The sequence below is a fragment of the Pan paniscus genome, chromosome 16, assembly GCF_029289425.2.
Source record: "Pan paniscus chromosome 16, NHGRI_mPanPan1-v2.0_pri, whole genome shotgun sequence".
Classification (NCBI taxonomy): Eukaryota; Metazoa; Chordata; class Mammalia; order Primates; family Hominidae; genus Pan; species Pan paniscus.
This window is the reverse complement of record NC_073265.2, coordinates 44,799,805-44,826,658: the sequence shown is the minus strand read 5'-3', so window position 1 is coordinate 44,826,658 and position 26,854 is coordinate 44,799,805. Positions and strand designations below refer to the sequence as shown.

The window sequence follows — 26,854 nt, the reverse complement described above, 5'->3', positions numbered from 1 at the left end:
CTTGATATCCTGAGCAGAGAACCCAGCCCAATTTCTGATTTTTGAACTACAGACTGAGAGATTATCAATGGTTTTAAAATTTATTTTTAATTCAGATAAAATTCACATGATGTAAAATTCACCATTTAAACTATCTTAGAGTATACATTTCAGTGGTTTTTAGTACTGTGCTAAAAAGTCACTACTTTCTTTGTTTCTCTCTTTTGCGACACCTGTGCCTTGCATGGCCCTGGGACAGGCATGGCCACCAGAACCCCTGGGCTGCAGATCTGCTCCACCTCTCTGTTCTGGCCGCTAGGAGCAGAGGAGCTCTGAGCAGGCAAAGCTTTAGAGGACTTTACCCTCTACTTTCTAATTCTATATTAGTTTCCATTGCCTCAAAAAGATACCATGTAACTCCCAATTTCCTCCCTTTCCTAGTGGTCTGTCAACTACTAATCTGTTTTTTGTCTCTAAAGATTTTCCCATTCTGGACATTTCCTATAAATGGAATCATGCAACATGTGGCTTTTTGTGTCTGGCTTCTTTTACTTACAACATTTTCAAGGTTCATCCATGTTGTAGCATGTATCAGTACTTCATTCCTTTTTATGGCTGAGTAATGTTTCATTGTATAGATATACCATTTTGTATATCCATTCACTTGTTGATGGACATTTGGGTTGTTTCTACTTTTTTGGCTATTACAAATAATACTGCTAAAAACGTTGTACAAGTTTTTGTGCAAAGAAATTTTCAGTTGTCTTGTCTTGGATAAACACCTAGGAGAGGAATTGCTGGATCATATGATAACTTTATGTTTTACTTTTTGAGGAACTGCCAAACTGTTTTCCACGTGTTTTCCACGGTGGCTGTACCATTTTACATTCCCACCTGCAAAGTATGAGGGTTCCAGTTTCTCCATATCTTTGCCAATGCTTGTTATTATTTGTCTTTTTGATTACAGCCATCCCAGTGTTATCTCATTGCGGTTTTAATTTGCATTTTTTATAATGACTACTGGTGCTGAGCGTCTTTTCATGTGTTTCTTGGCCATTTGTGTATTTTATTTGGAGAAATGTCTGTTCAAAACCTTTGGCTGGGTGAGGGATAAAAGACTACACGTCGGGTACAGTGTACACTGCTTGGGTGATAGATGCACCAAAATCTCAGAAATTTTTTTTTTTTTTTTTTTTTGAGATGGAGTCTTGCTCTGTCACCCAGGCTGGAGTGTAATGGCGTGATCTCAGCTTACTGTAACCTCTGCCTCCCAGGTTCAAGTGATTCTTCTGTCTCAGCCTCCCGAGTAGCTGGGATTACAGGCACCCGCCAAAATGCCCAGTTAATTTTTGTATTTTTGTAAAGACAGGGTTTCACCATGTTGGCTAGGTTGGTCTTGAACTCCTGACCTCAGGTGATCTGCCCACCTCAGCCTCCCAAAGTGCTGGGATTACAGGCATGAGCCACCACGCTCAGCCAGTGTGCATGTATTTTTATAGCAGAATGATTTATATACCTTTGGGTCTATATCCAGGAAAGGGATTGCTGGGTCCAATGGTATTTCTGCCTCTAGATCTTTGAGGAATCACCACACTTTCTTCCACAGTGGTTGAACTAATTTATTCTCCCACCAACAGTGTAAAAGTGTTCCTTTTTCTCCACAACCTTGCCAGCATCTGTTGTTTCTTGACTTTTATCATCGCCATTCTGACTGATGTGAGATGGTATCTCGTTGTGGTTTTGATTTGCATTTCTCTAATGATCAGTGATGTTGAGCTTTTTTTCATGTTTGTTGGCTGCATAAATGTCTTTTTTTGAGAAGTGTCTGTTCATGTCCTTTGCCCACTTTTTAATGGGGTTGGTTGGTTGTTTCTTGTAAACTTAAGTTCCTTGTAGACTCTGGATATTAGACCTTTGACAGAAGGCAAACATTTTCTCTTATTCTGTAGGTTGTCTGTTCACTCTGATGATAGTTTCTTTTGCTGTGCAGAAGCTCTTTAGTTTAGATCCCATTTGTCAATTTTCGCATTTGTTGCAATTGCTTTTGGAGTTTACACCGTGAAATCTTTCCCCATGCCTAAATCCTGAATGGTATTGCCTAGATTTTCTTTTAGGGTTTTTATCGTTTTAGGTTTTACATTTAAGTCTTAATCCATCCTGAGTTAATTTTTGTGCAAGGTGTAAGGAAGGTGATATGGTTTAGCTTTGTGCCCCTGTGCAAATCTCATCTTGAATTGTAAACCCCAGGTATTAAGGGAGGAATCTGGTGGGAAGCGATTGGCTTATGGGGGTGGTTTCCCCCATGCTATCCTTGTGATACGAGTGAGTTCTCAGGAGATTTGATGGTTTTATAAGTGTTTGGCAAGTTCCTCCTTTGCTCACTCTTCTTTCTCCTGCCACTTTGTGAAGAAGGTGCCTGCTTCCCCTTCTGCCATAATTGTAAGTTTCCTGAGGCCTCCAGGGCCATGTGGAAATGTGAGTCAATTAAACCTGTTTCCTTTATAAATTACCATCTCAGGGAAATTCTTTATAGCAATGTGAGAAGGGACTAATACAGAAGGGGTCCAGTTTCAGTTTTCTGCATATGGCTAGCCAGTTCTACCATCACCACTTATTAAATAGAGAATCTATTCCCCATTGCAGATTTTTGTCAGGTTTATCAAAGATCAGATGGTTGTAGGTGTGTGGTCTTATTTCTGAGTTCTCTCTTCTGTTTCATTGTTCTGTATGTCTGTTTTTGTATAAGTACCATGCTGTTTTGGTTACTGTAGCCTTGTAGTATAGTTTGAAGCTAGGTAGTGTGATGCCTCCACCTTTGTTCTTTTTGCTTGGGATTGTCTTGGCTATTTGGGCTCTTTTCTGGTTCCATGTGAACTTTAAAGTAGTGGGGTTTGTTTGTTTGTTTGTTTGTTTGTTTTTGAGATAGAGTCTTGCTCTGTCGCCCAGGCTGGAGTGCAGTGGCATGATCTCGGCTCACTGCAACACAGGTTCAAGCAATTCTGCTGCCTCAGCCTCCCGAGTAGCTGAGACTGCAGGTGTGTACCACCATGCCTGGCTAATTTTTGTATTTTTTAGTAGAGACAGGGTTTCACCATGTTGGCCAGGCTGATCTCAAACTCCTGACCTTATGATCTGCCCACCTCAGCCTCCCAAAGTGCTGGGATTATAGGTGTGGGCCACTGTGCCCAGCTAGTAGTGTTTTCTAATTCTGTGAAGAATGTCAATGGTAGTTTGATGAGAATAGCATCAAGTCTATAAATTACTTTGGGCAGTATGGCCATTTTCACAATACTGATTCTTCCTATCCATGAGGATGGAATGTTTTTCCATTTGTTTGTGTCCTCTCTTATTTCCTTGAGCAGTAGTTTGTAGTTCTCCTTGAAGAGGTCCTTTACGTCTCTTGTTAGCCATATTCCTAGGTAGTATATTCTCTTTAGCAATTGTGAATGGGAGTTCATTCATGATTTTGTTCTCTGCTTGGTTGTTGTTGGTGTATAGTAATGCTTGCAATTTTTTTTACACTGATTTTATATCCTGAGATTTTGCTGAGGTTGCTTATCAGCTTAAGAAGCTTTTGAGCTGAGACGATGGGGTTTTCTAGATATATCATGTCATCTACAAACAAAGATAATTTGACTTATTATCATCCTATTTGAATACACTTTATTTCTTTCTCTTGCCTGATTGCCCTGACCAGAACTTTCAGTACTATATTTAATAGGAGTGGTGAGAGAGAGCATCCTTGTCTTTTGCCAGTTTTCAAGGGGAATGCTTCCAGCTTTTGCCCATTCAGTATGATAATCAGCTGTGGGTTTGTCATATATATGGTTATTATTATTTTTAAGTATGTTTGTTCAATACCTAGTTTATTGAGTTTTCAACGCAAAGGGTGTGAAATTTTATTGAAGGCCTGTTCTGCATCTACTGAGATAATCATGTGTTTTTTGTCTTAGTTCTGTTTATGAATTATATTTATTGATTTTCATCTGTTGAATCAAGCTTGCATTCTCAGAGATTAAGCCAAATTGATCATGGTGCGTAAACTTTTTGATGTGCTGCTGGATTTGGTTTGCCAGTATTTTATTGAGGGTTTTTACATCAATGTTCATCAGGAATATTAGCCTGAAGTTTTCTCTTTTTGTTTTATCTCTGCCAGGTTTTGTTATCAGGATGATGCTAGCCTCATAAAATGAGTTAGGGAGGAGTCCCTCCTTTTCATTTCTGGCTGCATAGTATTCCATTGTGTATATGTGCCACATTTTCTTAATCCAGTCTATCATTGATGGACATTTGGGTTGGTTCCAAGTCTTTGCTATTGTGAATAGTGCTGCAATAAACATATGTGTGCATGTGTCTTTATAGCAGCATGATTTATAATCCTTTGGGTATATACCCAGTAATGGGATGGCTGGGTCAAATGGTATTTCTAGGTCTAGATCCTTGAGGAATCACCACACTGTCTTCCACAATGGTTGAACTAGTTTACAGTCCCACCAACAGTGTAAAAGTATTCCTATTTCTCCACATCCTCTCCAGCACCTGTTGTTTCCTGACTTTTTAATGATCACCATTCTAACTGGTGTGAGATGGTATCTCATTGTGGTTTTGATTTGCATTTCTCTGATGGCCAGTGATGATGAGCATTTTTTCATGTATCTGTTGGCTGCATAGTGTCTTCTTTTGAGAAGTGTCTGTTCATATCCTTCACCCGCGTTTCGATGGGGTTGTTTTTTTCTTGTAAGTTTGTTTGAGTTCTTTGTAGATTCTGGATATTAGCCCTTTGTCAGATGAGTAGATTGCAAAAATTTTCTCCCATTCTGTAGGTTGCCTGTTCACTCTGATGGGAGTTTCTTTTGCTGTGCAGAAGCTCTTCAGTTTAATTAGATCCCATTTGTCAATTTTGGCTTTTGTTGCCATTGCTTTTGGTGTTTTAGACATGAAGTCCTTGCCCATGCCTATGTCCTGAATGGTATTGCCTAGGTTTTCTTCTAGGGTTTTTATGGTTTTAGGTCTAATATTTAAGTCTTTAATCCATCTTGAGTTAATTTTTGTATAAGCTGTAAGGAAGGGATCCAGTTTCAGCTTTCTACATATAGCTGGCCAGTTTTCCCAGCACCATTTATTAAATAGGGAATCCTTTCCCCATTTTTTGTTTTTGTCAGGTTTGTCAAAGATCAGATGGTTGTACATGCGTTGGCTCTGTTCTGTTCCATTGGTCTATATCTCTGCTTTGGTACCAGTACCATGCTGTTTTGCTTACTGTAGCCTTGTAGTGTAGTTTGAAGTCAGGTAGCATGATGCCTCCAGCTTTGTTCTTTTGGCTTAAGATTGTCTTGGCAATGTGGGCTCTTTTTTGGTTCCATATGAACTTTAAAGTAGTTTTTTTCCAATTCTGTGAAGAAAGTCATTGGTAGCTTGATGGGGATAGCATTGAATCTATAAATTACCTTGGGCAGTATGGCCATTTTCACGATATTGATTCTTCCTATCCATGAGCATGGAATGTTCTTCCATTTGTTTGTATCCTCTTTTATTTTGTTGAGCAGTGGTTTGTAGTTCTCCTTGAAGAGGTCCTTCACATCCCTTGTAAGTTGGATTCCTAGGTATTTTATTCTCTTTGAAGCAATTTTGAGTGAGAGTTCACTCATGATTTGGCTCTCTGTTTGTCTGTTATTGGTGTATAAGAATGCTTGTGATTTTTGCACATTGATTTTGTATCCTGAGACTTTGCTGAAGTTGCTTATCTGTTTAAGGAGATTTTGGGCTGAGGCTAATGGGGTGTTCTAACTATACAATCATGTCATCTGCAAACAGGGACAATTTGACTTCCTCTTTTCCTAATTGAATACCCTTTATTTCTTTCTCCTGCCTGATTGCCCTGGCCAGAACTTCCAACACTATGCTGTGTTGAATAGGAGTGGTAAGAGAGGGCATCCCTGTCTTGTGCCAGTTTTCAAAGGGAATGCTTCCAGTTTTTGCCCATTCAGTATGATATTGGCTGTGGGTTTGTCATAAATAGCTCCTATTATTTTGAGAGACATCCCATCAATACCTAATTTACTGAGAGTTTTTAGCATGAAGGGCTGTTGAATTTTGTGAAGGTCTTTTCGGCATCTATTGAGATAATCATGTGGTTTTTGTCTTTGGTTCTGTTTATATGCTGGATTACATTTATTGATTTGCATATGTTGAACCAGCCTTGCATCCCAAGGATGAAGCCCACTTGATCATGGTGGATAAGCTTTTTTATGTGCTGCTGGATTTGGTTTGCCAGTATTTTATTGAGGATTTCTGCATCAGTGTTCATCAGGGAGATTGGTCTAAAATTCTCTTTTTTTGTTGTGTCTCTGCCAGGCTTTGGTATCAAGATGATGCTGGCCTGGTAAAATGAGTTGGGGAGGATTCCCTCTTTTTCTATTGATTGGAATAGTTTCAGAAGGAATAGAACCAGCTCCTCCTTGTACCTCTGGTAGAATTCAACTGTGAATCCGTCTGGTCCTGGACTTTTTTTGGTTGGTAGGCTATTAATTATTGCCTCAATTTCAGAGCCTGTTATTGGTCTATTCAGGGATTCAACTTTTTCCTGGTTTAGTCTTGGGAGGGTGTATGTGTCGAGGAATTTATGCATTTCTTCTAGATTTTCTAGTTTATTTGCGTAGACGTGTTTATAGTATTCTCTGATGGTAGTTTGTATTTCTGTGGGATCGGTGGTGATATCCCCTTTATCATTTTTTATTGCGTCTATTTGATTTTTCTCTCTTTTCTTCTTTATTAGTCGTCCTCCTTTTCATTTCTTTGGAACAGTTTCAGTTGTACCTCTGGTAGAATTTGGCTGTAAATCTGTCTGGTCCCAGGCTTCTTTGGGTTGGTAGGCTATTTATTACTGCCTCAATTTCAGAACTTGTTACTATTCTTTAATTCAGTTTCTTCCTGGTTCAGTCTTGGGAGGATGTATGTGCCTAGGAATTTATTTGTTCCAGTTTTTTTTTTAGTATATGTGCATAGAGGTGCTTCTAATATTCTCTGGTGATTGTATTTCTGTATTGTATTTCTGTGGGGTCAGTGGTGATATCCCCCTTTTCATTTCTGATTGTGTCTATTTGATTCTTTTTTCTTTATTAGTCTAGCTAGCCGTCTCTTTTATTAATTTTTTCGAAATACCAACCTGGATTTATTGATTTTTTTTTGAAGGGTTTTTTGTGTCTCTGTCTCCTTCAGTTCTGCTCTGATTTTGCTTATTTCTTTTCTTCTGCTAGCTTTGGGGTTTGTTTGCCCTTGGTTCTCTAGTTCTTTTAGTTGTGATGTTAGCTTGTTAATTTGAGATCTTTCGAGCTTTTTGATGTGGGCATTTAGTGCTATAAATGTCCCTCTTAACACTGCATTAGCTGCATCCCAGAGATTCTGGTACATTGTCTCTTTGTTCTCATTAGTTTCAAAGAACTTGATTTCTGTGTTAATTTCATTATTTACCCGGGAGTCATTCAGGAGCAGGTTGTTCAGTTTTCATGTAGTTGTATGGTTTTCAGTGAATTTCTTAGTTTTGAGTTCTAATTTGATTGCGCTGTGGTCTGAGAGACTGTTATGATTTCAGTTCTTTTGCATTTGCTAAGGAGTGTTTTACTTCCGATTGTGATCAATTTTAGAGTAAGTGCCATGTGTCGATGAAAAGAATGTAAATTCTGTTGTTTTTGGGTGGAAAATTCTGTATATATCTATCAGGTCCTCTTGACCCAGAGCTGAGTGCAGGTCCTGAATATCTTTGTTAATTTTGTGTCTCGATAATCTGTCTGATATTGTCAGTGGGGTGTTAAAGTCTCCCAGTATTATTTTGTGGGAGTCTGAGTCTCTTTGTAGGTCTCTAAAAACTTGCTGTATGAATCTGGGTGCTCCTGTGTTGGGTGCAAATATATTTAGGATAGTTAGCTATTCTTGTTGAATTGAACTTTTTACCATTATGTAATGCCCTTTTTTGATCTCTGTTTTGTCACAAACTAGTATTGCAACCCCTCCTTTTTTCTGTTTTTCATTTTCTTGATAAATTTTCCTCCCTCCTTTTATTTTGAGCCTATGTGTGTCTTTGCATGTGAGATGTGTCTTTCGGAGACAGCATAACGATGAGACTTAACTCTTTATCCAGCTTGCCATTCTGTGCCTTTTAATTGGGCCATTTACTCCATTTACATTTTTTTTTAAATTTTATTATTATACTTTAAGTTTTAGGGTACATGTGCACAACGTGCAGGTTTGTTACATATGTATACATGTGCCATGTTGGTATGCTGCACCCATTAACTCGTCATTTAGCATTAGGTATATCTCCTAATGCTATCCCTCCCCCCTCCCCCCACCCCACTCCATTTACATTTAAGGTTAATATTGTTATATGTGAATTTGATCCTGTCATCATGATGTTAGCTGGTTAATTTACAGGCTTGTTTATGTGGTTGCTTCATAGTGTCATTGGTCATGTACCTCAGTGGTTTTGTACTGGCTGGCAACAGTTTTTCCTTTCCATATTTAGTGCTTCCTTCAGGAGCTCTTGCAAGGCAGGCTCAGTGGTGACGAATTCCCTCAGGGTTTGCTTATCTGAAAACGATCTTATTCCTCCTTTGCTTATAAAGCTTAGTTTGGTCAGATATGAAATTCTTGGTTGGAAATTTTTTCTTTAAGAATGTTGAACATTGGTCCTCAATCCCTTGTGGCATGTAGGGTTTCTGCTGAGAGGTCTACTGTTAGTCTGATTGGTTTCCCTTTGTAGGCGACCTGGCCTTTCTCTCTGGCAGCCCATAACATTTTTTTTTTCATTTTGACCTCAGAGAATCTGATGATTATGTATCTTGGGGTTGATCTCTTGTGCATTATTTTACTGGGGTTCTCTGGATTTCCTGAATTTTGAATGTTGGCCTGTCTTGCTAGGTTGGGGATGTTCTCCTGGCTGATATCCTGAAGTATGTTTTCCGACTTGGTTCCATTCTCCCCCTTTTTCAGGGACACCAATGAGTTGTAGATTTATTCTCTACAGAATTCCATATTCCTTGGAGGTTTAGTTCTTTCCTTTTTCTCTATTCTTGTCTGCCTTTCTTATTTCAGAATGATTATCTTCAAGCTCTGAGATTCTTTCCTTTGCTTGGTCTGTTCTGCTGTTGACACTTGTAATTACATCATGAGGTTCTCATGTTGTGTTTTTCAGCTCCATCATGTCACCTATATTCCTCTTTAAACTGGCTCTTCTGGTTATCAGCACCTGTATTGTTTTATCATGATTCTTAGCTTCTTTGCATTGGGTTACAGCATGCTCCTTTAACTCAGTGAAATTCATTATTACTGACCTTCTGGCACCTACTTCTGTCAGTTCAGCCAATCTCAGCCTCAGCCCAGTTCTTTCTTTCTTTTTTTTTTTTTTTGAGACAGAGTCTTGCTCTGTCACCCAGACTGGAGTGCAGTGGTTCAGTATCAGCTCACTGCAAGCTCCACCTCCCATGTTCACGCCATTCTCCCACCTCAGCCTCCCAAATAGCTGGGACTGCAGGTGCCCACCACCACGCCCTGATAATTTTTTAAAATATATTTTTAGTAGAGATGGGGTTTCACCATGTTAGCCAGGATGGTCTCGATCTCCTGACCTCATGATCCACCCACCTTGGCCTCCCAAAGTGCTGGGATTACAGGCATGAGCCACTGTGCCCAGCTGCCTCAGCCCAGTTCAGTGCCCTTGCTGGAGAAGTGCTGTGATCATTAGGAGGAGAAGAGGCACTCTGTTTTTTTGAGTTTTAAGCGTTTTTGTGTTGATTCTTTCTCATCTTTTTGGGCTTATCTACCTTTGCTCTTTGAGGTTGCTGACCTTTGGATGGGGTTTTTGTGGGGTCTTTTTTGTTGATATTGTTGTTGACATTGCTTCTGTTTGTTTGTTTTTCTTTTAACATTCAGGCCATACTTCTGTAGGGCTGCTGCAGTTTGCTGGGGGTCTGCTCCTGACCCTAGTTGCCTCAGTTTTTCCTGTACCTGGAGATATTACCAGTGAAGGCTGCGTAACAGCAAAGGTGGCAGCCTGCTCCTTCCTCTGGGAGCTCCATCCCAGGGCAGTCCTGACCTATTGCTGGCTTGAGTGCTTCTATAGGAGGTATCTGGAGACCCCGGTTCAGAGGTTTCACCACTGTCTAGAGGCTGGGCGCGTTGGCTCACACCTGTAATCCCAGCACTTTGGGAGGCTGAGGTGGGTAGATCACTTGAGGTCAGGAGTTTGAGACCAGCCTGGCCAACATGGCAAAACCCCATCTGTACTAAAAATACAAAAAAAGTTAGTGGTGGTGGCAAGTGGTGGTGGTGGCAAGTGCCTGTAATTCCAGCCAATCAAGAGGCTGAGGCAGGAGGATCGCTTGAGCCCAGGAGGCAGAGGTTGCAGTGAGCCAAGGCTACGCCACTGCACTCCAGCCTGGCAACAGAGCGAAACTCCTTCTTAAAAAAAAAAAAAAAGGAAGCAGTCTGGCTGCTTTTTGATAGAGCAGTTGTACTGCACTGGGGGCAATCCTTCTTTGTCCAGACTGCCTAGATTCTTCAGAGCCAGCAGGCAGGAAAGACTGTCTACTGAACTGCAGAGACAGCAGCTGCCCCTTTCCCCAGGGGCTCCATCCTGGGGTGAGTTCAGAGTTCTGCTTGTATAACCCTGCTTGGAAATTCCCACAGGGAAGGCTTGCTCTGTGAGAAGTGATGGATCAGGGTCCCACTTAAGGAAGTAGTCTGGCCATGATCTGGCACAGCAGCTGTGCTGCATTGTAGAGCACTCCCCTTCGTCCAGACTGCCTGGACTCCCCAGTGCCAGCAGGCTAGAACAGCGGAGTCAACTGCAGAGATGGCGGCCACCCCTCCCCCAGGAACTTGCTGTGTCTCAGCCAGTCTCCAGTCTGTTGATGCTGGTGGCTGGAATTCCAAGTCAGTGGATCTTAACTTGGGAGGTGCCATGGAAGTGGGGCCCGCAGAACAATGCTGCTTGGCTCCTTGGATTCAGCCCCCTTCCTAGGGAATGTATGGGTGGATCTCTTGCCTTGCAGGATTCTTTTTCATCTTTGCAGGGATTTCTGGGGCCGGAGTATGTAAAATTCCTGGGTCTCTGTGTGTGCCTGAGTGGCTGCTCTACTGAGACTCTGCATACACAGCTCTGTATATCGGACCCAAGGCCCTGGTGGCATGGGCTCACGAGGAGATCCCCTGATCCGTGGGTTGCAAAGATCTGTGGGAGAAGTGTGGTTTCCTGGATGGGGTCACACAATCACTCACTGCTTCCCTTGGCTGGAGGTGGGGCTTTTTTTTGGCTCCGTGCTGCTCCTGGGCGGGCGATTGCCCTACCCCATTTTTCTTCATTCTCTGTGGGTCAAGTTGTTCACTTGGTCAGTCCCATTGTGAGAACCTGGATATTTCAGTTGAAGGTGCTTAATTCACACACCATTTTCATTCTTCTCCCTGAGAGCCATGGACCACAGCTCCCCCTACCTTTTTTTTTTTTTTTTTTTTTTTTTTGGAAACAGAGTCTCGCTCTTTTGCCCAGGCTGGAGTGCAGTGCAGTGGCGCGATCTCAACTCAGTGGAACCTCTGCGTCCCAGACTCAAGCAATTCTCCCTGTCTTAGCCTCCCAAGTAGCTGGGATTACAGGTGCCTGCCATTATACCTGGCTAATTTTTGTATTTTTAATAGAGACGGGGTTTCGCCATGTTTGCCAGGCTGGTCTCGAACTCCTGACCTCAAGTGATCTGCCTGCCTCGGCCTCCCAAAGTGTTGGGATTACCGGTGTGAGCCACTGTGCCTGGCCCACAGCTGCTTCTAATCAGCCACCTTGACCCCTCCTTGGTATTAGATTTTTGTCAAATGCTTTTATGCATCTATTGAAATGATCATGTATATTTCTCTTTATTCTATTAATATGGCATATTAAATTGATTTATTTTAATATGCTGAATCAACCTTCTATTGCTGGGAAAAATCCCGCTTTGTCATGATGTATTATCCTTTGAATATTCTGCTGCATTTGTTTTGCTAGTATTTTGTTGAGAATTTTTGCATCTGTGTTCTTTTTTTTAGTTGGGGTCTTGCTCTGTTGCCCAGGCTAGAGTGCCATGGCATCTTCACAGCTCACTGCAGCCTCCAACTCCTGAGATCAAGAGATCCTCCCACCTCAGCCTCCTGAGTAGCTGGGACCACAGGCGTGTGCCACCATACCTGGCTAATTTTTTTTTTAATTTTAATTTTAATGTAGAGGTGGGATCTCACTGTGTTTTCCAGGCTGGTCTCAAACTGTTGGGCTGGAGCAATCCCCCGCCTCAGCCTCTTAAAGTGTTGAGGTTATAGACATGAGCCACCACACTCGGCCACATCTGTATTCTTAGGAGGTGTTAGTCTGTGGTTTTTTGGTTTTTTCCCCTTGTGATATCATTGTCTGGCTTTGGTATCAAGGTAATATTGGCCCAATAGAATGAGTTACGAAGTGTTCCCTCTGCTTCTATTTAAGTGGACATTGTTTTAAGTGACAAACCAAGTATGTGGTAATTTGTTATACAGCAATAGAAAATTAATACAACTGTTAAAGAAAATCAACCAGAAATTAGGTGCCTTCTAGTGGAAGAACAGACCATCACTTATGGAGCAGCCTTGCAAAAAAACAGAAATCTGAATCTGATCAAGCCTATAGTCTTGACCAGGGATCCCCAATCCCTGGGCCACGGACTGGTACTAGTCCATGCCCTGTTAGGAACCAGGCCACACAGCAGAAGGTGACTGGCGGGTGAGCGAGCATTACTGCCTGAGCTCCGCCTCCTGACAGATCAGCAGCAGCAGCATTAGATTCTCATAGGAGGATGAACCCTATTGTGAACTGTGCATGCGAGGGATCTAGGTTGTGCATTTCTTATGGGAATCTAATGCTTGATGATCTGAGGTGGAACAGTTTCATTCCACAACCATCGCCACCTCCCATCCCCCACCACTGGTCCCTGGTGTCAAAAAGGTTGGGGATCACTGGTCTAGACCCAATATCAATTTATAGGAAATAAGGAACATGTTAAACATGTCAATCAGCAAATATAATCAGCAAAATCAAGATATATCAAACATTCCAGACTAGAAAATATAAATCACACCTGCAATTTAATGTAATATAATTTGTAATATAATTTTATGTAAGGAATTAAACAGGTGTTGAAAAACCAAAAAAGCAAAAAGTGAGGTAGCATGGACAGTGACTGCAGGAAGGAACTTCCACATCTGGGACTTAGTGAACAAAGAAAAGAAGTTGGGGTTATGAGAACCTAGAGGATTGGAAGAGAGACGCCATAGAGCTTGGACTCAGACTTGAAAGATTGAGATGCTGCCCAGCTGGTATTAATAACCTCTGAGAAAACATGTTGAAGCTGGTTTGGGGAGTGGGATGGACTACCAGTGCCAGAGAGAAGGCCTGTTGGGATGATAGAGATAAGAGGAGTAAGCAGACAGGAGGGGCAGAAATTTCCTATCACTTCCCCTGGCCTTCAAGTATCCATCTAGAGCTCCCGTTGGAAGACCCTAGCAAAAGAAAAATGTAGTTTGCAAAGTCCCAGTTCCATTGTCACTAAGAGGGGTTGGAGCTAAAAGATGGTAGCTTAATAATTGGAACAATAATCAACCTGGTTCAGTTAATACTTTGCAAGGAAAAAACAGGATGGAGGGAAGTATATCAATTAAAAGACATGTCAAACCAGTTGTAATCTATGGAACATATTTGGATCCCAATCTAAACAAACCATACAGATATTATGAGATAATTGGATTGGGTATGAAATTATATGAAGGATTATTGTTAATTTCTGTAGTGGCTAGAATGGCATTGTATTTTTTTTTAAGTTCCTAGTTTTTAGAAATACATTCTGAAATATTTACCAATAAAATGATGTCTGAAATTTTCTTCAAAGTGATACTGGATGGAGAGAGGTGAAGGTGGTGTTGAAAACACAAGATGAGACGTGATGGTTATTAGGGCTGGGTGATAGGCATATGGGGTTAATTTTATTCTTCTCTGTATGTTGTATATGTTCAGAATTCTCCATAATAAAATGTTTCTTAAAGCTGGAAAAATTCCTTTCATAAACTCTTTTTAACCTCTTAGATTGATAGTCAAGCTTTTGCTTTCCTTGATCATATACTGTTGAGAAAGCAATATTTGGAAACATTGTTGCATTTTTAACATTATCTTTAAGAATTAAAAGGCACATACCTTTGATGCCATAATTCTGGTTCTAGGAACTACTTGTAAATCTCTCTAAAGGCATTTATACATGGATTTTTATTGCAGCAACAGCAGAGGCTTGGAAACAACTTAAACATTGATCAGTATGGAGGGGACTAGTTTAATGAATCATGGTGTAGTCACACTGTAGAATACTACTCAGCTATTACAAAATAAAGAAGTTCTAAATAGAGTGATATGGAATGATCTCCAAGTAAGAAAGCAAGGTACACTGTGTGTACTGTGTGTACCTTGTCTCATTTGTGTCCTTCCCGCCAAAAAAATAATAATAATATACTTTAATATATCTAGATTATCTTTGGAAAGGTAGGCCAGAAACTAGTAATAGTGGTGGCCTCTGAGACAGGGAACCAGTTACTAAAGATTTGAGTGAGAGAGAGAGACTTGCTTTTTCACTGAAAGAATAATAAATATGGGAGCAGGGATGAATGGCTATTTCTGGCTCAAACTATGGGAAAGACTTTTTTGAAACAGATAATGATAATAAAAGTATTGCTCTTGTCTAACGAAAATAGAAAACATTAACAGGTAAATATAATAGATATTACTATGAGATATAAAATAACTTCACTTACAAGTGGGAAATATTATCTGAATTTTTTTTTTTTTTAGGTGGTGATAGTGGACTGGATGGGTTAGGAGGACCAGGTGTACAACTAGGAAGCCCAGATAAGAAAAAGCGCAAGGCAAATACACAGGTAAACTGACATTTTCTTTAATAAAAGTTTTTCTTTGCTAGTATGGTCAGGCTGATGAGGTAAATTTAAACTTGGTCATAAGTTTTGTTTTCTATTCAAGTGATTGTACTTTCAATCATTCATTGTACTTTCAATCAATCATTCAAGTGATGGTACTTTCTTTTTTTTTTTTTTTTTTAGGTGGATTCTTGCTCTGTTGCCAGACTGGAGTGAGTGCAGTGGGGTGATCTCGGCTCACTGCAACCTCCACCTCCCAGGTTGAAGCGATTCTCCTGCCTCAGCCTCCCAAGTAGCTGGAATTACAGGCACGCGCCACCATGCCCAGCTAATTTTTGTATTTTTAGTAGAGACGGGCTTTCACCATGTTGGTCAGGATGGTCTCAATCTCTTGACCTCGTGATCCGCCCGCCTCTGCCTCCCAAAGTGCTAGGATTACAGGTGTGAGCCACCATGCCTCGCTGTATTTTTTTTTGTTTAAGTCTGTAACTAGTGGCTATTGTCAGACTATAGGCATAGAGTAGATACTGCAAAAAGGAAGTGTGGGCTAATTAAAGTGCTTGTTCTTAGGCTGGGCATGGTGGCTCATGCCTATAATCCCAGCCCTTTGGGAGGCCAAGGTGGGTGGATTACTTGAGGCCAGGAGTTCGAGACCAGACTGGCCAACATGGGGAAAGCCCTTCTCTACTAAAAATATAAAAATTAGCCGGGTGTGGTGGCACACTCCTGTAATCCCAGCTATTGCGGAGGCTGAGGCATGAGAATTGCTTGAACCTGAAAGGTAGAGGTTGCAATGAGCTGAGATCACGCCACTGCACTCCAGCCTTGGTGACAGCGTGAGACTCTGTCTCAAAAAAAAATTAAAATTAAAATGCTTGTTCTTAAATCTAATTTAAAGGTTTTTAAAGAGCATGAATGCCTGCAGTTCTATTAAAAGATTTCAAAATATATAGTAACAATTTTAACCTGAAATAATTGTTCAACTATAATAGTGATTTAGTATTATGTGCATATCACGAAGCAATCATGATGGAGGCCTTTTTTTGTTATAACTTGTGGTTGTAACAAGCAATTATATATACAGGCTCTCATTGTTTTATTCTTTATAAATTTGAAGCACTCTTTCTATGATAAAGGCTACTAGTAAGTATGTGTGTACAGATTACTGATCTTTTTATCATTTTGACCACCATCTGTTAAACTTGCAGTGTGACTAAAACTGGCAGTTTATTTTTTCAGTCTGAGGCCCAGAACTTAATGTTTTGGAAATATTTTAATTGTATCTCCCTGAAGTTAAGCTAGGGGAAAAACTTAGATTCTGATTGTTGTTATTTAACTTTATGACTGTTTGGTGTATGAGAGGTATTTTAGGTTAGACTGCTTTAGTATTTAAGTGAAAGATTCTAGAGTTATAGGTAAGCATATTAAATGAAAATTAGGATAATGAAGCTTCTTTTGAAAGTTAAATACTTTTGGTTTTTGAAGTTACAATGGATTTGAGCTCAGAAAATCATACTTTATTTTCTTTTGGAAATGAAATAAACCTAAATATTTTTATCAGCAAGTATAATTAAATATAAACATTAGTCAAAATTGAAAGGTCAAGTGAAGATAATAAATGTTTGTTAACACTGCAAGAGAAATTTGACTAATACTAGGTTCACAGGTATTAAGGTAACAGGACAATTTTAATAATGTATTTGATCAAAAACATGTATTTTACTTTACATTCTCATTTCAGGGACCTTCTTTCCCTCCATTGTCTGAGTATGCTCCACCACCGAATCCAAACTCTGACCATCTAGTGGCTGCTAATCCATTTGATGACAACTATAATACTATTTCCTATAAACCACTACCTTCGTCAAATCCATATCTTGGCCCTGGTTATCCTGGCTTTGGAGGCTATAGTACATTCAGAATGCCACCTCACGTTCCCCCAAGAATGTCTTCCCCATACTGTGGTCCTTACTCACTCAGGAACCAGCCACACCCATTTCCTCAGAATCCTCTGGGCATGGGTTTTAATCGACCTCATGCTTTTAACTTTGGGCCACATGATAATTCAAGTTTCGGTAACCCATCTTATAATAATGCACTAAGTCAGAATGTCAACATGCCTAATCAACATTTTAGACAAAATCCTGCTGAAAATTTCAGTCAAATTCCTCCACAGAATGCTAGCCAAGTTTCTAACCCCGATTTGGCATCTAATTTTGTTCCTGGAAATAATTCAAATTTTACTTCTCCGTTAGAATCTAATCATTCTTTTATTCCTCCCCCAAACACTTTTGGTCAAGCAAAAGCACCACCCCCAAAACAAGACTTTACTCAAGGAGCAACCAAAAACACTAATCAAAATTCCTCTGCTCATCCACCTCACTTGAATATGGATGACACAGTGAATCAGAGTAATATTGAATTAAAAAATGTTAATCGAAACAATGCAGTAAATCAGGAGAACAGCCGTTCAAGTAGCACTGAAGCCACAAACAGTAACCATGCAAATGGGACGCAGAATAAGCCACGACAACCAAGAGGTGCAGCAGATGCCTGCACCACAGAAAAAAGCAATAAATCTTCTCTTCACCCAAACCGTCATGGCCATTCGTCTTCTGACCCAGTGTATCCTTGTGGAATTTGTACAAACGAGGTGAACGATGATCAGGATGCCATCTTATGTGAGGCCTCTTGTCAGAAATGGTTTCATCGGATCTGTACTGGAATGACTGAAACAGCTTATGGCCTCTTAACTGCAGAAGCATCTGCAGTATGGGGCTGTGATACCTGTATGGCTGACAAAGATGTCCAGTTAATGCGTACTAGAGAAACTTTTGGTCCATCTGCAGTGGGCAGTGATGCTTAATCAAAGGCATTAACTAAAGTGGGTTTATTTTCCTGTGCATTGCAGAAGTTCATTGACACAGGATTTTAATGTTTTACATTATTTTTTTAAATGCATACACAAAAACATTATTTACTTAGTTTTTATTAATCACTTCATCACTAGAGCAGATTTTTTATTGTCTTTGCTTGCTGTCTTAAATGAGAATAATGTATATGGGGGTGCTTTAGAAACATTTATAAATAAATGTTAGTTGTTGTTATTTATCACAAACATAAAAGCCTCTTGAAACTTCAAAATAATATATAACAAATGTAGGCAAGTTTTAACTTTTAAAAGTTAGAATCATTGAAAAACGTGTATTTCAGTGCTGAACTTTGGTTGTACCATATTAAAGATTTAGTTCAAAAAGTTTATCAAGGATCCACTTAACACGTCTTCACAACATAATATATGTAACTGTAACATGGGGGAAAGCATACATTTTTATGGATTAAAAAAATAATAGTATGACACCAGATTCCTCCTCCACTAGGGTCTTTGGAATCAATGAATTTCATATTTCAAGTGAGTTTTCAGGATATCTGTTTGTACAGATACGAGACAGATCTTAGCATATAGTAAATTCTCAGTAAGTATTGTTGATTAACTTGTGGATGGTACCACATGAAATTGCTAATATTAGATCAGTTGAAAATTGACTGCAATTAGTAAAGTTGGTATAACGTATGTTCCCAGTTGTGCTATTTAGAATTATGATAGTATTATGCTCCTACTTTTCTTTGATATTGAGTTGTTTTGTTATTGTTTATTGTTTTCCAGAGAAATACTATAGTATCCACAGAAGAATTGTGAATACTTTTTTATAATTTTGAACTGGGACATATTGCAGATGAGGAAGGTAGAAACATCCATTTGGCCTTAGAGGGCTCTGCTAGTAAAAGAACTACTCAGTGGTGGTTTGAAAAATCTTGTTCTGGGGATCTGAATTTCAAAAATGAACCCTAGGGGAGATCAAAATCCATTTTAAACAAAGATCAATTAAGAGCCAAAGTGAAATGTAACTTGCAAACAACAATTTGAAGCCTTGCAGCAGACTTAAGGAATTCCCGCTCTGACTGGGGAAAAGTATAAAAATGGACCTGAGAGTACCCTCTTGAGGGATGATCAAGAATGGAGACAGTTGGAGGTGTGCTCATTAAGATTCAAAACAGCAGAAATCCATTTTTGGAACAGATTATAACCTGTGGCCAAAAAAAAAAAAAATGTGTGCTGTTTGACAACTAATAGCAATTTATACAATCGTTGGAGGCTGGTAAAGCTCCCTAATATGTTGCCACCATTATCATTGCAACCAAAAAAATTCTGAAGATTGTGTGGTGATCTACGAAAGAGATAAATAATTACTGTTATTTAAACCCAAGTGAAACAATGACGGCAGCAGCATATTATCAAGAAATTTAAATTATGCATGAAAATGTGATTTAAAAACAATGTCCTTTGGGTAACACACAAGAACCTACACTTTCACAGACAAGGACTCGACCTCACATGTCACAAGCTACTAAAGCAAAGTTAAGTGACTTGGGCTATGAAATTTTGTCATGTCCATTTTAGTCACTGGACCTTTATTCCATGGACTACTGTCTATCATTTGGAGCTTTTTCTAAGAAACAATGCATTCCCCAATCGAGATGAAGTAACTGGAAGATGTTAACAATTTATACAGCCTAACAAATGATGAATTTTATATAAGTTAGACCTTGAATATTCTGTTGGAAGAAAACTATTCATGCTCCTGATGCATATTTTGATTGAATAAAACTTATTTTTTTAAATACATTGTTTTAATTTTGACCTACAAAAACAGCAATTTCATATGGTACAAGGTAATATAAGGTTTTCTCCATTTACCCTTGACTAGTTAGAGGTGAGTACAAAATATTTTCAGTAGTTGTAAAATATTTATCTTTACAATTTTAGGAAACAAAATGATATAAACTATACTTCTAGGTACTCCTTTGTGTGAAAACTTTACCAGTTGAAGCAGGTTAAAATGCATTATTTTGGGCTGACAGACATTTGATGGTGTTCAGTAGTGTACTTGAAGATCTCATTTTACTTGGATTTTTTGTTATACATATTTCTCTAAATGTTTAAGGACCTGGTTATGTTGCTCCTGAAAGTTTAATGAGTGCTGATTTTTAATAAATGATGCACTGTATGCTATATGCCTAGTTGTAGCATCAGATCATGATTTATTATTACCCTGAATAGAGCTAGATGATAGATATTTTGAGTAGAACTTTCCAGTGTTCTCAGGAGTTAACACTTTACGTGGTAGTACTTGAGTTGTGATCATTACTAAAATCAATTATGCAGTTTCTTAAACCCTTTATCTCTTTAAGTTTCAGTAGTTAGCTGTTTTTGTGAAAATGAAATAACTTCTCCCAAGCTAGTCTAAAGGTATGTGTTATGCAATATAATTCATTTTCTATTTCCACATAGTTGTTTTTAAAAACCTACAAACAGGTGAATTTTTATTCAGGCGTTTAGGTCTTCAAAGCACCTTACTTAAATAAGAATCTGTAAATATTCAAAAGAAAAACTCACGGTTCATTCTGATAGTGAATCATAGCCAAACTGTAATCATAGCTGATGAATAGCGTTCATGTGTTTGAATTAATTTTCTTGCTAGTTCTACATTTGTCTCTACATAATGCTAAGTCAAAAGTTATATAGATGCTTTTGGATGGAAAAAGTGATGAACTGTAAGAATAGCCAGATGATAATTTGTCTGAAGAAGGCTATTATACAAACTGAAATGGCTTCTTAGGATAAATGATAAGCTGCCTTCAACTTTAAAAATATGCAGTGATGGAAAAAAACACAGGTGGAATTGTACCTTTTTTGGTATAATCCCTTTCCTTCACTGAAAGTCCTCATCTTACACACACACACACACACACACACCCCCACAGTTTCTCCAACATCCTTGAGTTTTGCTTAAATTCAACCTGGCTAACTATGAGCATCTAGGTTTACTCACCAAAGCTAGGTTATTGACAGAAAGGTGGGGTTTTTTTTGTTTTTTTGTTTTGTTTTGTTTTGTTTTTGTTTTTTGCCAGTCTTGCTCTGTTGCCCAGGCTGGAGTGCAGTGATGAGATCTCGGCTCACTGCAACGTCTGCCTTCCTGGTTCAAGTGATTCTCCTGCCTCAGCCTCCTGAGTAGCTGGGATTACAGTCGCCCACCATCACACCCGGCTAATTTTTGTATTTTTAGTAGAGACGGGTTCACCATGTTGGCCAGGCTGGTGTCAAACTCCTGACCTCAAGTGATCTGCCCGCCTCAGCCTCCCAAAGTGCTGGGATTACAGGTGTAAGCCACCACGCCTGGCCAGACAGAAAATTTTAAAAAGCATCAATTCCTTTCTCAGAACTTGACTTGCTCATGCACTAGAGAATTTGTGGTCCACATGCTTCTAGGTGTTACTCGACTCACTAATACTGAAACAGCTCAGCTTGTGAAAGATAAATTGTTCTTCAGACAGAGTGCTTAGAATTAGATTTGTGATCAATGTTTTCCTTTTGTGTGAAATACTTTAGAGTACTGCTATAATTGTTATTCAAATTAGAAGGTTATATACATAAAACTAAAGATTTTCTTGTACTAGTGCTTATTCTTCATAAACACAGTGTAAAGAAATCTAGTTTTTTGGTGGTTTGTTTTAGACTCCCAACTCTGCCTAGTGGCAGAAAAACCTCTTAATAGTGTGGGTCATCATAAAATCTGCCAACTTTAATCCAAATAAGTATCAAGAGTCTTCATTCAATATTCTTTCAAACTTGTTTGTCTCGAACAAATTAGAGTTTTAGCACTTATTGTTCAATGTACTATAGTAATTGTATTTAATAGTAAGAAAATATATAAGCAATGATTTTTTAAAAGGGAGTTCTCAAGAGTTTTGGATTTCTTTCTGCCGTGTATAGAGGTTTCTTATGCATGGACATTTGTGCTGTTTTATATCTTTTTCAATTAAAAAAAATTTAAAAGCATCCAGGCTCCCAAAGTTCATTTGTAAATAGTGGCTTGGAACTCTACACAATAGGGAAGCTCCTAAAGGCTCATTTAGACCATAATCTAGTTAATAGTATCATGCTGAACTCTCAGTTTTCTTTAGGAAACCAATCAATCAATGTAGGAGGGAGAAAGAAGCAGAGGTCTTGTCTTTTTCCTGATGTGATTAGGAGGTTAAGTTCTTTGGTGTGGGTTTCTTTGCATTTGCCCCCTTACCATGCTAAACTCTGGTGAAATGTATAAGCAGCCTTGGCTTTTCCTCTCCTGGGTGCTCTGTGCTTCAACATTTTATATCTTTCCTCCCATCAGAAATCCTGTGTCTTTGTGTGGCAGTAGTAGTTGGCTAGACTTTAAGAGAAAAGCATTTTCTACTAAGGTATGAATGAAGATAGTGGGAAAAGTGTCATTAAATTTCTTTTTTAAAAAAGTATGTTTATTAAGAATGAATCTTTAATATCTAACATTTCAGACAATGTGACCGCATTTCAGATACCATGGGAAGCAGTACATTTAGTGAATTAGCTGGTACTGTCTGAGGGTACTTCCAGTTTCCTTTAGGTTGTTGTGACTTTTCACAGCTTCCTCTCCTCTAATTCTGAACTTAGAGATTTTCTTCTCATTTCTAATTTTTAGTAGCTTATTGTTCTATCCAGTAGAGCATTATAAAAGTCACATCTGCATCTTCCAACTTATGGTACAGTGATGGGAATTTGGAAGCACCCCTGGAGCAAAGAGGCTAGGGATAGCATTAACATCTCCCCAAACAAGTGGTGTAGGGGAAATGAAGGGAAGACTGTGGCCATGTATATGCCAGGCGTTAATACATCAGAGCTGCCTGTATTTAATTTAAAACTTTTGATGAAACTCAGTGGATAAGCATCTTTGTCATATTTTGTCAATAATACATTACTTGCAATTATATTAAAACTTATTCTAAATACCTGTACCTTTCTTGTTCTGTAGATGTGTAGATGATGTTGCTTGTCTGTCAAAATATTATCTTTTATAAAAGAAAGTCCTGCTTCTTATCATGATGTATGTGACTTAAATGATTGTTTCATATTAAAACTATTTCTTCCTTATGTACTGTTTACATATACCTCTTTTTGGGATATTAGTTCAGTACTTTTATACAAATCTGAGTGTGTTCCACATTGGTGACATGTATTTTTGCAGTAACTTTTTGTTTTGTTCTTAGAACATGTCTAAAGTAACACATGCACTAGTGCTGTGGTCTGTGGCAAAATTACTGTAATTCAAATTGGAAAAAAAAATGTTTCCAGACTTTGTCCAACATTTATTCCTATGGCAAAGGAAATTACTATGTAATACTAATTATTTCTTATGCTGGTATGTTTTAAGCTACTCTATGAAGTATGTGAAACATCAATATTTATGGATTAATAGATGGCCTGATGTCTTTCAAATGGGAGAGGAGTAAATTTTAGTGTTACCAACTCATGACACTTGTAATACAATAAATCTTAAAATTTTTATTTTCCACTTACAGGTATAATTTACTAAATAATTACCTTAAATGGCAGTGCATATTAGGATTTTTTAGCACATACTACTAAAATTATATAGTAACTTTTAACTTATGCTGATATTTCCCAGCCAAAAAAGACATCATTCACTTCATCATAACCAAAATAAGTAGTACTGTAATATTTATATTCATTTATTTAGACATGATTAAGATACCGTAAGACTCCTCTAATTTACCTGGAATTTTTAACCATTGATTCAAGGACTTGAATGCTGTTTACTTGGTACTACCTGATGAAAGGATTTGGTAATAAAGGTTATAATCACGATTTTAAAGAAAAATGTTTCATCTTGAAGGCAAATTTTTAAGCTTTTTATTTAGAGGTGTTTACTTAAGAATAGTAATTTAAAAGCATTCTTATTTTGTCATTAAGACAAGTACCCAAAAGAATTGTAATAAGTAATACTTGGCCAATGCAAATTTGTACATTTGAAATTATACACTTGAAAGAAAAAAATGAATGCTTGTGAGTGCTTAAACTGCATATCTTTTTAAAAATTCAAATTTTAGACATATCAGTTTAAATTATCCTGAATAAGGTTTTACTATGTCAGTGATGTATATTACAAAATGTCTACCTATGTTATGTTAATGATATCTCTATACTGCATCATATTCGGCATGGTTATGGTATATTTTGTACTTTTGATTGTGGACTATTGATAGGATTGATATAGCAATAAATCTGATTCAGACTTAATATTTTTTAAAACGCTAGATACCATACTGTATCATAATCCTATTATATTTGACTTGAATGCCCAAAATTTTCATAGTTCTATATTTTATGTTAAAAATTTAGTATTACATGTTAGGGATTTATTTTTGTCTGCTGTTTTCACATACATTCTTTTAGAACTGAGTCTGTTTCTATTTAGATCATAGACGTCTAAAGAAGTATTATTAATTCATGAACTGCTTTGTGGAAAAATTTAAATAAAGTATGAAATGACTAGATTACCCCAAATTGTTTATTTTTTTTTTGGTTAATGACCTGGTTACAATTCTCAGACAAATAAAATTGGCTTGATAACTGATTGAATATAGTAGATAATGGAAAGTTTGACTCTTTAAGGGCTTCCAAGTGTTAAATACATTCTCAATTCTGAATTACTTCATAGTAACTACTTAAATAATGGTAAGCCAATTCTCCTTTTTCTTTTTGAGATATTTAACACAATTTGCGTCTTCTGATCCCATTCCCTTCTTCCCCAAAAACCATGCTAGAATTTAAAATTGGAAGAGTTTAATTTGTCATCTACATTTTAGTTTTTTTATTCTATAGATAAGTAAGAAGACAAGTAGACGTTCTGCTGTCAAGACAGTCCATGTTATTGTTGGCCATTCTTTTCAGGGATAATGCTTAATGTCATTTGTGCGTTGTATAAGGAATGTTGTTTATCAGTATATAGACCTACCATTAGTAGAAATGATGTATGGCAGGCTTTCTTGAATAATATGTATTGTAAGTTTGTTTCCTATAGTGTTATTATGCTTCAGATTCTTTTAAATAAAGCTAGTTTTTAAAGAGAAAAATAACTTTTTAAAGCGTTTGACTTTCATCAGGACAAGTAGGTGTGAGAATCTTGGCTTTGGGTGGGAGATGTCCAGTATAACATCAAGCAGGGAATAGCCTACAATTTATCAGTGTAATTTTATACTAAGGAGAGAACCAGTATTTTTAGTCAGGCCTTGCTGTATACATATTTTTTCTGTGAAGTCTATTCAGAAAACTGAGTCCTGGATTTCCTTAAGAAATTGTGAGCATGACATACCTACTTTGATTTTAACAGTTTGTGACTTCAGTTCTGTTAGTAAAAATTATTTGGAGAAGAGTTTTACAACTTCAGCAGCTTAATGACCCCTGGGGCAGAGACACCATTGTAGCAAATATTAAGAACAAACTTGTGGCTGGGTGCAGTGACTCACGCCTGTAATTCCAGCTACTCGGGAGGCTGCAGCACGGGAATCACTTGAATCCAGGAAGCAGAGGTTGCAGTGACAGTGAGCTGAGATTGTGCCGCTGCACTCCAGCCTGGGCGACAGAGCGAGACTCACGAGACTCTGTCTCAAAAAAAAAAGAAAAGAAAAGAAAAAAAGAACAAACTTTCTTGAATGATAAGACCTCTAGTTTCCTTGAAACAATCATCAGTTGCCTTGAGTCTGTTACATAAAAAGAGGCTGAATAAAATAATGTGTCAACTGATGAAAGCTTGACATTATAGGTAAGAAGTGGTAAGATGAAATCTCAAGATAAAATTTGAATGCGTGACATTTCAAATTTAATAGAAAAAAATAAAAATATGTGTATCTCGCTGAAGGAGAGAGAAGATATATAGAGAGAGAATTCTTACCAAATAACATTGATGCTCTAAGTTATTCCCTCTGTTTTAAACATATAGCAGTGATAAATAAGATAAAATTGAACTCAAAACCATGCTAAATCCAAGGACAAGTAATATTGTACAGAAAGAAAGCATGAGCCATGGTGAAGCAGTTGCCTGCCTGACTCTGAGTTCACAAGCAGAAACTTGCAGTCGGAAATTCTAATCTGACAAGGTAATGAGGTCTAAACATCTTAAAACATGAGATGCAATAACAGTGCTAAAAGGGAAATATATAGCTTTAGATTATTTTTAAGCCCAAAGTGTGATGAGCTAAGTATTGATCTCAAGAGAATAAGAAAACAACAACAACAAAAAACTTGAAAGTAGAAGGAAGGAAATAATAAGAAATAAAATAGGAAAACACTAGAAGGAATAAGAAGACCATAAATAGGTTATTTAAACAATAAAGATGAGGCCCAGAGCGGTGGCTCATGCCGGTAATTCCACACTTTGGGAGGCCGAGGTGGGAGGATCACTTAAGCCCAGGAGTTCAAGATCAACCTGGGCAACATAAGGAGACTCTGTCTATACAAAAAATTTTTTTAATTAGCTAAGTGTGGTGGTGCACACCTGTGGTCTCAGCTACTCAGGAGGCTGAGGTGGGAGTATTGCTTGAGCCCAGGAGTTGAGGCTGTAGTGGGCCTTGACATGCCACTGCACTTCAGTCTGAGCAAGAGAACAAGACCTTGTCTAAAAAAAAAAAAAAACTGAGCCTCTGACAAGACTGATTTTTTTTTTTTTTTTTTTTTTTTTGAGATGGAAACTTGTTCTGTCACCCAGGCTAGAGTGCAGTGGCACGATCTTGGCTCGCTACAATCTCCACCTCCCAGGGTCAAGCAATTCTCGTGCCTCAGCCTCCTGAGTAGCCGGGATTACAGGCGCATGCCACCATACCTGGCTAATTTTTGTATTTTTAGTAAAGACGGGGTTTCACCATGTTGGCTAGGCTGGTCTTGAACTCCTGACCTCAAGTGATCCGCCTGCCTCAGCCTCCCAAAGTGCTGAGATTACAGGCATGAGCCACTGTGCCCGGCCAAAACTGATTTTTTTTT

At 38.3% G+C, this 26,854-nt stretch overlaps 1 protein-coding gene across 3 annotated transcripts in view; it reads left to right on the top strand.

The window, feature by feature from the left end:
- Nucleotides 1-26,163, top strand: part of PYGO1 (pygopus family PHD finger 1) — a 50,653-nt gene extending 24,490 nt beyond the window's left edge. For 2 of the 3 annotated variants that reach the window (XM_055099015.2, XM_057299944.2), the window contains exons 2-4: nt 14,861-14,946; nt 16,685-17,827; nt 18,611-26,163. In XM_055099015.2, coding sequence (XP_054954990.1) covers nt 14,861-14,946; nt 16,685-17,809 — 1,211 coding nt within the window. In that variant the 3' untranslated portion in view covers nt 17,810-17,827; nt 18,611-26,163. Of the gene's footprint in view, nt 1-14,860; nt 14,947-16,684 lie in introns of all 3 variants that reach the window. The other variant, XM_003827869.6, reaches the window with a different exon arrangement.
- Nucleotides 26,164-26,854: the final 691 nt, after the last annotated feature.